At 39.5% G+C, this 13,382-nt stretch overlaps 1 protein-coding gene across 3 annotated transcripts in view; it reads right to left on the bottom strand.

The window, feature by feature from the left end:
- The window catches only part of Rbl2 (RB transcriptional corepressor like 2), a 52,622-nt gene that overhangs the window by 27,636 nt on the left and 11,604 nt on the right, over nucleotides 1-13,382 (bottom strand). For all 3 annotated transcript variants that reach the window (XM_028871514.2, XM_037206081.1, XM_028871515.2), the window contains 5 exons: nucleotides 10,978-11,138; nucleotides 10,832-10,896; nucleotides 9,703-9,889; nucleotides 5,888-6,054; nucleotides 1,061-1,164 (listed from right to left, as the gene is read on the bottom strand). In XM_028871514.2, coding sequence (XP_028727347.1) covers nucleotides 1,061-1,164; nucleotides 5,888-6,054; nucleotides 9,703-9,889; nucleotides 10,832-10,896; nucleotides 10,978-11,138 — 684 coding nt within the window. The remainder of the gene's footprint in view (nucleotides 1-1,060; nucleotides 1,165-5,887; nucleotides 6,055-9,702; nucleotides 9,890-10,831; nucleotides 10,897-10,977; nucleotides 11,139-13,382) is intronic.

The raw sequence follows: 13,382 nt of genomic DNA, 5'->3' as shown, positions 1-13,382 counted from the left end.
GTTTGTTTTTCAAGACAGGGTTTCTCTGTGTAGCTTTGCACCTTTCCTGGAACTCACTCTGTAGCCCAGGCTGGCCTTGAACTCACAAAGATCTACTTGGCTTTGCCTCCCAAGTGCTGGGATTAAAGGCATGCGCCACCACTGCCCAGCATCAAGAGAGGTTCTTAAGTCACCAGAGGCATGACCTCTAAAGGGATTGTAGGTTCCTTGTATTGTTCTTGCTTCTGGACGCTTGATGAGTGGGTACCACCTCATTGTCCCTGCCATGACAATTCACCTCACAGAGGTCAAAACAACTGGACTACTCAGTCATAAGCTGAAACTTGCAAACCAGGAGCTGAATAAACTTTTTGTTTTAGAATTATCTTAGGTCTTTACAGGAACAAGAGCTAACTAATTCATTCTATATTAACTGGTATACAACTGGTTTATTATTCTAGTATACTTGGTTCTGATTCATGACATGAAGAAATTCCCAGGCCAGCTTTAGGCCTGTTCCAGCTATAGACTGAGAACTGCCAAAGCAAAAATCCAAAATCTGAAACCTTTTGAAAATCAGCATCATGCCACAAGATGTGCCAGTCAGATATAAGTGCACTAAAAAGGTGATATAAAAGGATTAGACTATATACAGTATACATGAAACATAAACTACTTTTGTCTTTAGATTTGAGTTCCATGTCCAAAATATTTTGTCTTGTATATGTAACGATCTAAAGCTGAAAATCACCAAAATACTTGTGGTCCCATGTACTTCAGAGAAGGGAGACTCAAGCTATGCAGTTTCAGGGTTTGTTTCTCCTATGTTGAAGAATCCAGATATTTATATTTTATTTCCAGCTTACAAATGAAAACTTAAAAATCAAAAAGTACTAAAAGTCCAGCATAATAAAGAAGTTAGACTAAACTTTCTGTTTCTGAAAAGGGCCCAGAAATCACTTTCCTGACAGACAAGATGGACAGTTGCACCATAGCCTTCAGCTTATAAATAAATTGTCTTTCTGACTCCTCGTCATCAGATGTCTAGGTTAGGTGTAGTCTGGAAAATAGTAAATCTTACCTTTAGCACTAAAATCCTCATCTGGCTGGGAATGCTGAGAATATATTTCATACATTTCTTTCAGTCTGTTAGCAATAGCCTGAGTTGGATCTCGGGAACATGTCCTAAAAAGTAATATAAGATTATCTAATCTAACATGTTTTCATCACAAAGAGTTACAATGTCTAAAACATAAATTTCATTAACATATAGATAGAAAATGCTTTGAACAGACACTCTATACTTTGCGGATGAATGAAGGAAACCCATACTTTCTTCTCAAAGATGGCGGTATTACTATTTCAAGTGGCAGAAGTATTTGCTGTATGGAGCTGTACACTTGATTGCACTAAGTTCAGTGGACTTGATCTGGGGCTCATTTGGTGCTGTGACTGACCCCGTAACCTTATATTTCCCACCATTAACAGCAACCAAACGGCCCTCAAGTGACTGTCTAATGGGCAGTAAAACTTCCAGGAAGAACTCCTGGGGAAAAAATTTAGAATAAAGGGGTACAGAAGCTATACTAGAAACACATATAAGCCAATGTTAACATTTTTTTTATTTCCCCAAATGAAGTTTATTTATTGACTTTTAAATCTTTTTTGTTTGTGGAGTGTTTGTATGTGTGTATGTTCAAATTATTTATGGGCACACATGTGTGTGGGGACCTGTGTAAGTGTGTGCTTATGTGTGTGGAAGCCAGGGATCAACCTCAGAAGTTGTCCCTCAGCAGATATATACCTATTGTTAAAACATGGTCTCTCACTGGAACCTGGAGATCACAATTAAGCTAGGATGGCTGGCCAGCAGCCTCCGGTGACAGCATCCACCTGTCACCAGCTTAGTACTGAGGTAACAAGCCCGTGACACCACACTGTCACAGGAGCTAGGAATAAAAATCAGGTTCTCATACAAAGCAAGCTCTTTACCAGTTGAACCATCTCCCTCACCCTCTTGTTCATTGATTTCTTTTTTATTAGCAATATATATTCAATGCAGAAGTGTCATATAAATCATTACCTTTGGGGCTTTATAATAATTGCTTTAATCTGATCACAACTATTTAATTTGATCACACACATATATATAAATGATCAAATTTTAACAACTATGCTGTGGGTTATCTTTCTGTATGCTGTGAATGTGTGTTGCTATGATTGGTTAATAAATAAGCTGCTCTAGCCTATGGTGAGTCAGGATATAGCTAGTCAAGAAATCCAAGAGAGAGACAAGAAGAAGAAAGCAGAGGCAGAGGACATGCCATCCCACCATCCAGGGAGCAGCATGTAATGGCACACAGGGTGACATATAGATTAATAGAAACGGGCTGAGTTTAGTTATAGGAGCTAGCTAGCAAGAAAATTGAGCCATTGGCCATGGCCATGCAATTCATAATTGATATAAGCCTCTGTGTGTTTACTTGGGTCTGAGTGGCTGCAGGACCAGGTGGGACACAGGAAAACTTCCAGCTACATAACTATATATTTAAACAGCTATGTTTTAACTTGATCATATACATGTATATAATTAAATATATATGTTCAAATATACACATAGCAAAACACATAGCCAGTTTATAAAATTACAAAGAAAAGTTCCATATTTGTGAGACATAACTGGAGATAACTATATAATATACTAGAGTATAATAGAATTTTTATTTATGAACATATGCCTATACCTTAAAGTTTGCCCCCAAAAAAGGTTAGCTTTACCTAGCATCTACTGGTAATATATAATTCCATTAGTAATATCTATGATTAAAGCTGTCATGACTAGAGATTATAAAAAGATTTGAAAGATATAGCTACAATATAGGCTTTTATAACATACATATAAAATGCTTCTCTTAACTACTCTAGAAGCTGAGGCAGGACAATAATGAGTTTAAGGCCAACCTGGGCTACATGGTAAGTTCAAGTCCAAGTCCAGCTTTGGCAACACAGAGTCCATTTCTAACATAGCCTCACTCTGTAACTCAGGCTAGTCTTAATTTGTGATCCTCCTGTCTCAGCTCCAAGTGCTAGGATCATGGCCATGTGTCTGGCCAAGACCCTGTTTCAAAAATGTAAATAAATAATTACTCCTTTGAAGCAACATCCAGACTGGTATTTAGCAAAACTAGGTACTATAACCTAGCCAAACTAATACATAAAATTAGCTACCATACCATATACAATTCATAAAGTCCTATCTAAGTATTAGATTCTACAGACCAATTTTCTTATTGTTTTTCATATGAGGAAGCAGATGAGAAAGGAAATGCACTCAGACTATGCATGGGTTCACAGGACCGTGTGCACACCCAAATTCCCAGAATGCTTTGTAAATTGCTCACTACCAAATAAATTGGAAAAACAAAAATAAAATGCTTCTAAATTCAAGGCATATAAAGGCCATCTGAAAAGTATGACTTTGGAAGAAGCCACAGAAATGTGGACTGTTCAGTGTTAATAATAATCAAGTTTAAGAATAAAGTGGACCGTGAAATATAATGGAAAAGTAATCATCCTTGAACTTCAGTGAACCTAGCTAGCTATTGGTGGAAATTGTTGAGGTGTATAGATACTGTCTTCTTTATTCTATATTGCCAGAATAAGCTGGTATCGCAGAAGATCTATAAAATCAAACCATAAAGTCTTAGGAACTCTGGAATCTGTTTTCTCAAATCAACTTGCCAAAGATATACACAGAAGTACATTCTGAGCTAGAGATGTCTCCCAGCTGGTGCCCATGCAGGAATGCCCCCATCATCACTGACACTCCACCCCCTCCTTAAACTTTTAAAACAGTTGGGAATGGGACAGTGTGAGGTATTTATAGCCACCACTGTACCACCACCACTCTCTTATAGCAATGCCACTTGTAGCTTGCCAAGTTCCAGCAGGAGGAGTAAATGAGAAGTCTCTATCTTGTGGTTCATACAAAGCAAACTGTCCACAGATCCACTAGTGGGAAATCACAGGCAACAACTGGTTACAAGAACCACTCACAAACTGTGGCCTCTACTGGAAGGCTAAAGAGATCTTACCGTTGGTACTGTGGGTCTTGGTGAGCTATCAGAAGTTCACTGAACCTCTGACTCACAAACTCCCCTCTCTCCAAGTATGAGAAATTGGTCAAGACTTCAAAATAAATTTGTGCTTCCAGAGCAGAGCTATTAGTATTTTGCAAGAGGCAAAGTGAACTCATCTGATTGATCTATTTGAAGGTAACAACCTGTGTGTGCTGTCCATGTCTAATATACAATTATGCCCCAAAATACCCAGCTAGCACAGTGCAGATGTGGGCCATGTGCTTTTGAATCCACCATGAGACAAAAGTTTATGCCTATACTCCTAACACGTGGGAGTGGAGGCAGGAACATCACGAGTTCAACATCATCCGTGACTACTTAGAAGGTTGAGGTCGGTTTCAGCTACATGAGACCCTGACATACAGACATTTTTTCCTATTCTTCCTTCATCAATAGTTCCAAATGGGGTCAAAAGTACATTAGCATATGGTTGTGAGCGGTAAAATGGGGCAGAAACAAAGTATTGGCTGTTTCTTTCACTTTCATGTATATGTGAATTTTTAATATAATGTAGAGATAGATGTAAAGTACTGATGCAAGTCAAAATGTTATCATGATCAAGTTCCAGCAGCTAAATCTCATAACAATTACAAAAAGTACTTCTAGTTAGGAAAAATAGTTAGCCTGGTTTGGTGTCATATATGTTCATAATCACAGTTCTCAAGAAGCAAAGGCAGGACCATAAGTTTAAGCCCAGTCTGGTCTATATAGTGAATTCCAGACCAGCCAGGACTGCATAAAAAAGGACCTGTCCCAAACAAACAAAACAAACATTAAACAAACAAACAAACAACCTCAAAGTTTGCAGAACAAAATTTAAAAACCAGATTTATAACAATTAGAATAATAAACCTGCTTTTTTCTGGATAATGTCAGAATTTTAATTTTCTTAAGTATGTAAATTTCCTTACTGACAGTAACTACATATAGTTTTTGTGTTTTTATTATACAGTAGATTCCATCCATAAACTGTATTTTTCTGAGTTATCCTACATGTAAGCACGTGTTTTTTTGCTTGGTTGTTTGGTTTTGTTTTGTTTGAAGGGGTTTCATGTAGTCTAGGCTGGCCTCCAACTCTCGTGGTGGAGGTTGACCTTGAGTTCCTGATCTTCCTGCTTTCACTCCCAGTCCTAAGATGGAGGTATGTGCTGGCTCAAGCACATTTTTAACGTTGTCAGTCTTCCATGCTATTCCTTTACATCTGTTGTTAACAAACATGAAACTATTTTTTTAAAGGCCACCACATTAAATAAATCCAAGCAAAGGAGACTGTCTACTTACATATCTTCTTTTAAATTGCTTATTTAGGGGCTGGAGAGATGGCCCAGGGGTTTAGAGCACTGACTGTTCTTCCAGAGGACCCAGGTTCAACTCCCAGCACCCACATGGCAGCTCACAACTGTCTGTAACTCCAGTTTCAGGGGACCCAACACCCTTAAACAGGCAAAACAACAATGCACAATAAATAAATAACTTTTTTTTTAAATTGCTTATTTATTTATGAGGCAAGGTCTCACTCTGTAGCCTAGGCTAGCCTCACATCTGCCTGTCTCAGCCTCCTGAGTCATGGAATTACAAGCAAGTACCAATATGTATGCCTACTAATACATTTTATATTGCTATATCATTTACTGCCTAATAAGACTAAACTATGTAATTAACGTAAAAGTGTGAAAGGGCAACTTAAGCACTGATACTGAAAACTTAAGGTAAGAAATAGAAAATGGTCAACAACTAACTCTTGAAAGGCAGACAACATTAAAACCAACCTGAGCATCTGCTCCAGCTTCTCACTGGGTGCATTCCTGAGGCCACTCAGCATTGCGTGGAGGCGACTTAAGCTATATGCAGCTGTGGAGACGGGGGTCACACATGGGCTGTTCTCCTGAACGTACCTCACGCCAGTCAGTGGTGTGCAGATTCTAAGTGCTTTAGACTAGAGGAGAAAAATTACGTTTCTTTAAATTACACCACAAATAGGAATTCAAAACAATGAGACTTTCTGTCGCTTATTTTAGTATCTCAAACATTGCCATTTTGGGAGTTTAGACATAATTCCACTCAGAGCTTCCATTAACTAAAGATGTTCTTCCAAAGAAGAATAATACACACTCCAGGCAACTAACAGTTCTCGTTAAGTAAATCTAAAAGATGAGGTCTATGCCTTGTAGGGCTGAGTGCAATGGCAGTGTACACTTACACATACACCTTCTAGCTCTCCAGTAGCTCTCCTTCAGAGCTCATGCCCAGGGCAAAGGGGAATCACACTGGAAAACATTAAGAGCATCATGCTCATTGCTGAGAAACCTGATTTCACAGCTTTAACCCACTGCTGTGACTAACACTCAGAGATGGACACATGAAATCAATGACTTGAATCGGACCTAAATAAAAATCAATGTATCAAACTTACTTCAGAAGGTAAACATTTCAAAAACCAAATAAAAAATAAAAATCTAAGTCCTCATCAGTCATCCCGACTTTAATTCCTAGAACCCATGACAGTTTTTCCCGAGCAGACCGACCTTCAGAGGAGCCAGTTAGCCAACATTCTTGAACATACACATGAAAGATATGTGACCAAGAATTTAAGCATGAGTACATATGCTAGCAAATCAGCTTTTCTAACTTCCCAAAGAAACTCTGAAAGTTTGCTAGCTTAAAGCGTTTTTAATATTCAAAATTCAGTATTTCCCCAAGTATTGAATATATTCATCCTAGACTTTTAAAAATGCCTAGCAAAGCTTTTACTTAGAAACAGAACGAACTATTCAATTCTCAGGACACAGAAGAACCCAAAAGATTCACTACCTAGAAATAAATATGTGTTCTATATGACTTAACCGTAGAGCTGAGACTTTCGTTTTGTTTCAAGGAAATTCATATTATTGTTTAAAGGCAATAAAATGGTCTGGGTGGATTAGGTGCATCAGGGGGCTATCTTTGGTTTTCTTGCACTGCCCACATCCCTGCACATGAACCACTACCTGCCTGTACTGTGATATAAAAATGTCCTGGATGCATATGAAGAAGTCACAGCAGCCAGCAACACATAAAACAGTCTCACTCACAAGCAGCATTGGTTTCATAGAAACTAGGTGTCATCAACCACAGCCTCCTTCCCAAAGTCCTCAAGGTCAACATGGGGCTTCCCGTGTTGTAGCACTGCTAAGGGGCTTAGCTTTACCGTTTCCTGTGCATTCTCACTTAGAGGGTACTTTCCTTTAACTCAGGTCTGAATACAGAGATGATACAAGAAAATACTAGGCCAGGTATGGTGGTGCACACCTTTAATCCCAGCACTCAGGAGGCAGAGGCAGGCAGATCTCTGTGAGTTCGAGGCCAGCCTGGTCTACAGAGAGTTCCAGGACAGACAGGGGTACATAGAAAAACCCTGTCTTAATAAACCCAAACTACAACAGCAACAACTAAGATAGATCTTCTTCTGGTGGGGACAGGGTTTGGTGTGCTCCAGAACTCTGCCTCCTTTAGATCTTTCTTCTCCAACAACTCACTGATGGGAATGTTCATTTTGTGATCTTAACAATTCACACCCAGCTGACTCCAGAACATACAACCACAACTCCAACCTCTCTGGGAAGCGCCAGTAATACATTTCTAAACTGCCCACTCAGTGAGTCAACTAGCATCCCTAATGACATCTCAAATGCAATGTGCTAATAATCCTCACTTTAAATCCAGCCCAGACTCGCTCTTTCTTCTTGATAATATCCAGAGTGAACTGTAAGGATAACTACTACATGGCAAGCACTGTATACGGCACCAGTTGCAGCCCTCCTGAAGCTTGTAGTCTCACGCAGAAAGACAGGACAGACAGTTCAGTTACCTACTTATGTGCTGTCAGGGGCCATGACACCAAGAGCACCAACAGCAGAGTAGGAGAAGTCTCGAAGGTGGGGGCGTGTTGGGCTATTATTTTACAGAAATCAACTTATCAGAAAACAGAAAAAAATGAGGAAGTAAGCCACATGGTACCTTGAAGAAACATGTTTAGGCAGAGACAGCTGGGACAATAGTAAGGGCAAAGGCGCTGAGCTGGCATGCTTGGCATATCTGAAGGACAAAAACAGTGGCAGGGCCAGGTCGCTTAGGACCTCACAGGCCTGGATGAGGACTTACACTTACATCATTCACCCAATGATCGTCATTTTTTTATCTCTCTGATACCATAATCCAAATATCAGTCAGTCCTGTAGTCCAAATACAAATGTTTCTATAAACCAAGCCACCATGAAGAGTTGCTCAAATAGCCTCTTAACATCCTCTTGCCATGACCCCACCTCTCCCAGGATCTTTAAGAATGTTCATTACATCACACAGGGGTCATCTTTTCAAATACTCTCTTGAGAGCTTTCATCTCAATTACAGCCAAAGTCCTTGCAATGGCCTCCAAAGACTAAACGACCTCCTGTCTCCTACTCCTTGACCTCATCTTGAGACTCTTCCCTTAGGAACTATGTTCTTAATACACTACACAGACCTTCTCACCGTGCCTCCCACATCAGACAGATTCCTACCTCACACCTTTGCAGTTGCTAGTCTCCTGGCTTCAAATCAGTTTCTGTCTATACCCAAGGCTTGCTTCCTCAATTATCTCAGGAATCTGTTAATGCTGGCCTCTCAGAGACATTTCCAGCCAGCATGTCTACAGTGGGCCCCAAGGTCCATCCATTCCGCCCCACTCACAATACTGCTTTATCAACTTTGTCTTCAGGTACCATCATGTTATACATTCAACTATTCGGCTAGCTACTGCCTGTCTTCCCCAACTAAAATGGAAGTTTCTTTAGGACAGGCTGTTTGTTGCTGTTTTGTCCACTGCTGTATTTCCCAGAGTCTGGAACATAACCTAGCATATAAAACCATTCAAGTATTATCAAATGGTGGATCATATCTATAATCTCAGTGCCTAGGCAGCTGAGGCATGATCACTATGAATTTGAAGTTAACCTGGGATGTGTTGTGAGATCTGTCTCAACACCAACAAAAGAAAAGGGGGGGGGGAGAGAGAGAGAGAGAGAGAGAGAGAGAGAGAGAGAGAGAGAGAGAGAGAGAGAGAGAGATTGAGATTGAGAGAAATTGAGAACAAACACAAGCAGACCAGTGTCAAGTCGGATGCTTGTCAGTTACAGGGAAGGGGAAATTAGAGTCACCAGTTTTCATCATCCTAAACTTTGGTTTCAGTTCAACAGAATTTTCTTAAAGACTGACCACAGATCCACAGGCCCCAGTCAGGGTTAATTAGTATTTCCTAAATGCCTCCCATGTCCACTGTGCAGAGTATATACCACAGTCCATCCTTCGAGAAGCAAAGATGGCCAGCAGGACATATCTGTTCAGATTAACAGTCAGCTCCCCTCTCAACTAAACCCAACTAAAACCTTTACTAAACAAATTAAATAAATAAATCAGTAAGATACCTTGAATTGTCTTTTCCTTACCACAGATTTCGAACACACACACACACAGCCTTATGAAAAGAGGACAGCGGGCTGACTTCCCCTTGTCCCAGCCCCCCCCCCCCAAGACCTTGAACTATGCTCTGACATCACACAGGGCTCACCTTGTCAAGATGCTGCTGCAAGATGTCTTTCACCTGCGTTCGGTCAGCACTCTCTGTACCCGAGGCAGCACTCAGATACCGTGAGAGAGTCCCAACTTCCTCCTCAGCATCCTCGCCAAGAAATATCCGTTCATCCAGATTCCCAGCGGCTAGCACGTATTCTTCATAAGCCTTATTAACAGCTTTACTATGGGGAAACAGGGCCACCATTTCAGCTCATGTTCCACACCACTTACTTCAATTTTTACTATAAAATCTGGTAAGTTTCTCAAAGTCATATTTCAATAGAATAATTGCTCATTACAAAAACTGAAGAGAAGATGTAGCTTACTTTACTCTATGTATCCAGCACATCCTGAGCATAGTTTTTCAATAGTGTATCAAGGTAGGGACTCTGAACCAATCTGCATTCAATAAGCTAATAATAACAATATCAAGTAATAGTAAGCATTCAATACACTTAATTACACTAAACTGAGTGTAAAAACAGTAAGCCTGGGCTATCAATATATAACTGGTATATGATCATGTAGGAACACTTCCTCAGCTGTCCTTGGCACCTCTGAAGACCTGAAGACATTTTGTCACCTCTATAGTTCCAAAAACCTGTCTTCTGTTCCCTTTTCTTAACTTTTTTTTCCTTTTAAACAAAGCAGCCTCAAACTTAGTCTTTTTACCTCAGGTCCCGAGTCCTGGGATGTCAGTCGTGTACCTGATGGCTAGTACAAAAGCGTTTCTTTTTTCTCTTTTGTTTTTGTTTTTTGAGACAGGGTTTCTATGTGTGGCTCTGGCTGTCCTAGAACTAGCTGTGTGGACCAAGATAGCCTTGAATTTTGATCCACCTGCCTCTGCCTCCTGAGTGCTGGGACTAAAGGCGAGTGCCACCACACCCAGCACAAAAACATTCAATTTCAAAATTTATAACCTAAAATCTTGGCTAATAAAACTTTAAACAGAACAAAAACAAGTTTCACTGGGCTTAAAGACATGAACTTATAGTAGAGGTTTCCAGAAGTGTTGTGTTTTCTGAGTTCTACCATAAAGCACTGTGTAAACAGTCCAAAGGCTGAGCACTGAGGTCTCCTCACAGATAACTTAGTATCACTGCAGTCGGCAGCACGGTACTCACAAACTCTCCCCAAAGTTGCCGGGCTCCAGGAAGCCAGTAAGATTTTCTTCCTTCCCCTTGAGGAGCTATGATGAAAAGAGGGGTCCTTATATTACATGCAACCAAGTCTTTTTCCAGAAAGCATTCTTATGTCATTGCTTACCAACCTTTTTTTCAAAAAGTTTCCTAATATAGGGTTTCCAGAAATGCTCCTTTATTCCCTTTGCCTCCAACACTAGACCATCATGTAAGGAACAGAGCTTCTCAATGACACAAGGTGGATCAGAGGGAGGTTTAGCATCCTTAGGGTGACAGTCCTCTGATAGGCCTAGGATGTATAAAATCGCAAAACAGAGACGCTGGTCAGCACCAATCAGCTGAGACATAACTATTAGTGAGTCTGGTCATGATGTGATTGACATGAGTAACTAATTTATATATACCTCAAAACTGAAGAAAAATCTGAATATGTGGCATCCTCAGTACAAGCAAAAAAGGACACTTTAGCCCAGACACATTGCCTCACACCTATAATCCAGTGCTCTGGACTGTCATGAATTGGAAGGACAGCCTGAGCTATAACATCCTGTCTCACATAAAGAAATGACTACATACATTATAAATTAAGTACTTTTTTGTTTGTTTTTTGAGACAGGGTTTTTCTATGTAACAGTTCTGGGCATCCTGGACCTCACTCTGTAGACCAGGCTGGCCTCGAACTCAGATCCTTCTGCCTCTGCCACCCAAGTGCTGGGATTAAAAGTGTGAGCCACATTGCTCGGCTAAGTACTTTTTAAAATGGAGATGAAGATAAAGTTTATCATTACTCAGAAGATTTGTTATGTGACTAGAGATTGCTAGAAAACTTAAAAAAAAAAGCTGTTGCAGGAATATCCAAAAACATAAGAATTGTATTCTGCAAATAAGCCTTACATTCAAATGAAAAAAAAAAAAAAAAACACTTAAAAAATTACATACCCTGTCCAAAACAAACAACAAACAAACAAAAAATTACACAGTTCTGCCAGGTGTGGTGGTGTATGCCTTTGATCCCAGCACTAAGGAAGCAGAAGCAGGTGGATCTCTGAGTTTAAGGCCAACTTGGTCTACACAGAGAGTTCCACAACAGCCAGAGCTTCAGAGACCTTGTCTCAAAATAAACAAATTAATAAAAACAGATCATTATAATATAACATTAATAATATATTAATAATTAACATTAAGAATGCATTGTTATTGTTATTGTTATTATTATTATTATTATTATTATTATTATTATTATTATTATTATTATTTTAAATTACCCAATTCAGGCTGGTGAGATGGCGCACACATCAGGTAAAGCCCTGCTTCCAAGCCTGACACCCTGAGTTTGGTCTCTATGACAACTGATTCCCTCAAGTTGGCCTCTAACCTGTACATGTGTACTGTGGCATGTGTAAATGTGTACTCACATGTACATGTGTACTGTGGCATGTACATACCTCCTGCCCGCCCCCAACTAAAATGTAACAATTTTTTAATCACATAGCTCAAAGATTACCCACTTTGACTTGATCATATCAGATGTCCTTATACTCATTTATAAAGTACTTTCATAAGAACACAACATTTTCAAAGAAAATTAAAGGAGGTAAAACCAGAAGAACACCATAAAAACTACCACATGGAAGCACAAGATGTATCACAGGACTAGGGCGCCCTGGTTCAGTTCCCAGTAAAAATAAAGGGAAAGAGTAAAATGACATGAAGAGGGAAAGGAGGACAGAAAGGGTCAAGGTCAAGTGTCCCTTGTCCAAAACGCTTGACCAGAAGATTTGGAGTGCAGCCTTTTGAATTTTGGAACGTCTGCATCATTTATTAGATGGACATACATAATCAAAAGAATCTCAAATGGAATCTAGAATTTGATTTTTGTTTTGTTTTTCTACTTTTTTGTCTGTTCTATAGTACCAAAGATCAAACTCAGGGCCAGGCAAGCAATCTGTCAGGGAACTCTAGCTGCAGCCCTATGTCTCAAACCTTTTGAGTGGCAGGTAATTGTAGCAACTAATGCCACTAATTTTGAAATCAACCCTGATAGGGAAGTTAAAATTCTAATTGAAACCATGCCCAAAGTGACAATCCGATTTTTTTCATGGTGTTCTTCCAACAGAATTGGCAGTACAGGTTAAACTGCACACTCTGAGTATTGACATGTACGGCTCATAGAAATTACATCATTTAAAGCCTAGAATATGCATTGCCAAAATGACTGTGATTCTCATGCTTATCACTAGAGAGTAAAGATCTTGTTATTTTAGAATTCTATTTTCCTGTAGCAAAAGAGTTGAAATGATATTGTCTCAGTAAATTCTTTTTGCTACCTGGAGTGCACAAAACTTGCTAACAGTGAAAAATACTACCATGACTTTAGAGTTATCTTTCATACTCTGAATTTCTAAGTTCTTCACTTTTTCAATATATTTTTCAAAAACTTCTAAAGTTCTCATTTAAGACTAAATTATATTTTACTGGTGATACTTTCTTTTGTTTTAAAAAGGGGGGTAACTTAGGGGCTGGAGAGATAGTT

This window comes from Peromyscus leucopus, chromosome 5 (assembly GCF_004664715.2).
Source record: "Peromyscus leucopus breed LL Stock chromosome 5, UCI_PerLeu_2.1, whole genome shotgun sequence".
Lineage (NCBI taxonomy): Eukaryota > Metazoa > Chordata > Mammalia > Rodentia > Cricetidae > Peromyscus > Peromyscus leucopus.
This window is presented reverse-complemented; position numbering and strand designations above follow the sequence as displayed.